Raw genomic sequence first — 1,986 nt, forward strand, 5'->3', positions numbered from 1 at the left:
CCCCACCTGACCACTCCCATTCTGAAAAAAGACACTTTACAAAATATCCCCAGTGCCTAAACAAACCATGGAGGTATCTCTGGACCCCTCTGCATTCGCTCTCCAGACCAGTCAGTTCTGCCAGGCACTGCCTGGCACTTTGAGCAACTTCTCTTTTGTTAACCATAGTTTAAAATAACTTATCCACCAATCATAAAATGAATTTTTTGGTTTCTCCTGGCTCCATGAACACAAAGAGGTGCACGTCCTACCATAGGAGGAAGCAATGGCTGTTAAGTTTTACAGTTATAGTGGAAAGCACTGATCACAGCCTGCCGGCCTCACTACTGGATGTGACAGGCGGTGGAGGAGGTGGCTTGGCAACACATGCAGGTAGGGTTGACTGATTTAGGGGGGATTAGGTCGAGGTCCTCGTCATCTGGGATCTCATCTAACCGGTACCCATCCTTTAGCAGCTGGATGTTCAAGTCTTGGTTGATCTGCTACAGACAAAGAGACAAACAGTCAAATACTTGAGACTTCTTCTGATGGTCAGAACATGAAGAAGGTTCCTTATTCTGGTATATATTTCTCCATCATTAACAGCTGCCCCACTAATGAAACAGCTCTAGTGTTTGACCACAGGTGAGGGGAGGGTTGCCCTCTGTTCCAGCTTCTTCCAGAATAGAAATATCTGAAGAGAGATACACTATTTTGGGGGGAATAATTTTTCCCTGAAGACAAGCCATCATTTAAAGTAATGTAATAATATTTACTGACAGGTGGGCAGTCCCCCCTCTCTCAGTCTGGGCCACACTAGAGCAGTTAAAAGATGGTAAAATTTGGCTCTTTTTGATCTCAGACTCAAGTGCTGTCTAACCAGATCTGGATGAACACTTCATCAGGGCATAGAGATAGCTCAGATCAACTCATCTGGTCCTCCCTCTTGGCTGTTTCTCTGTGTTTCAGAAGTATTTTGCCCTGGGAGAGGATACAAGGGAGAATAGTTCCCAGCAGCTTGTGTGCAGAATGGCTGCTTAGAACCCTTAGATGTAAAATCAGATCCTGCACATGCAGTAGCCAGAGGCTGAGCAACTAATTTATGAGAGAGCTTGGAAATATATTCAGAAACAATGCAGAAGGATTAGCAAGCCTGAGCTTCCTGTCTTTTCTCTTTGAAAGGGCAAGAGTTCATATCTGCAAGTCCTCCCTGGAATTTCTGCCTGCTCCAAGTAAACACACACTGGGTGACCCTGACCACTCCAATAACTGGAAATCACAGCACACCCTCAGATTTTTTATTTGTGTCCTTGGCAAGCACACAGTTGTTGATCTGCCGTGACAGACAAGATGATGCTTTTGCACCACATGGGCCAACACAGCAGGACTAAGCAGAACTGGAAAAAGCTTGAGTGAAGCCAAAGGTAGCTCTGAAAACAGCTGACGGGCAGATCTCTGTGCCACAGCAGCGTGGGTGTGGAGCCAACTGGATCACCAGGGACTAAACCAACATGACACACTTTCTGCCATAGCCCCTTCCAGACTCACAGAGTCTCTACCACTAGTAAATTCAGTGTGTAGCCATTTCTGGCAGTGCAAAGCTACTCTAAGTCATTTCTTGCTGCTCTGTTATTTGCATTCATTCCAAGGATGTCAGGAGAGAGTATAACTCACCTCAGCTGATGAGTATCCCGAGGAGGAATATCTGGACATATCAAAGTCATCATCACTGCAAGGAAGGACAAGATATAGCAAAGAAGGAAATGGTTAGACGATATCTGTATTCCCCACTTAGCACTATCTTACTTGTGCCATGAAACTTCTTGAGGCACAGACAAGTTACATCAAGGGAGCCTGCAGAGCAACTTTCATCTGTGACCCTCAGATGTTTCCATCACAGTGCTCTTTACTTACAGTTCTTCGTACTTGTTCACACACAGAGACCCATTACGGCATAGGCCAAAGGGAACAGTGGAAAGAGGAGCATGAGCAAGAGCAGTTTCAGCA

At 45.5% G+C, this 1,986-nt stretch overlaps 1 protein-coding gene across 1 annotated transcript in view; it reads right to left on the bottom strand.

Annotated features, from left to right (window-relative positions):
* Positions 1 to 323: 323 nt before the first annotated feature.
* FAM219A (family with sequence similarity 219, member A) overlaps positions 324 to 1,986 on the bottom strand; it is a gene marked incomplete at its 5' end in the record, with an annotated part of 1,825 nt that continues 162 nt past the window's right edge. The window contains 2 exons of the mRNA XM_009083661.1: positions 324 to 482; positions 1,654 to 1,708. Of these exons, the coding sequence (XP_009081909.1) occupies positions 324 to 482; positions 1,654 to 1,708 (214 nt within the window). The remainder of the gene's footprint in view (positions 483 to 1,653; positions 1,709 to 1,986) is intronic.

Source organism: Acanthisitta chloris, unplaced genomic scaffold (genome assembly GCF_000695815.1).
Source record: "Acanthisitta chloris isolate BGI_N310 unplaced genomic scaffold, ASM69581v1 scaffold27211, whole genome shotgun sequence".
NCBI lineage: Eukaryota > Metazoa > Chordata > Aves > Passeriformes > Acanthisittidae > Acanthisitta > Acanthisitta chloris.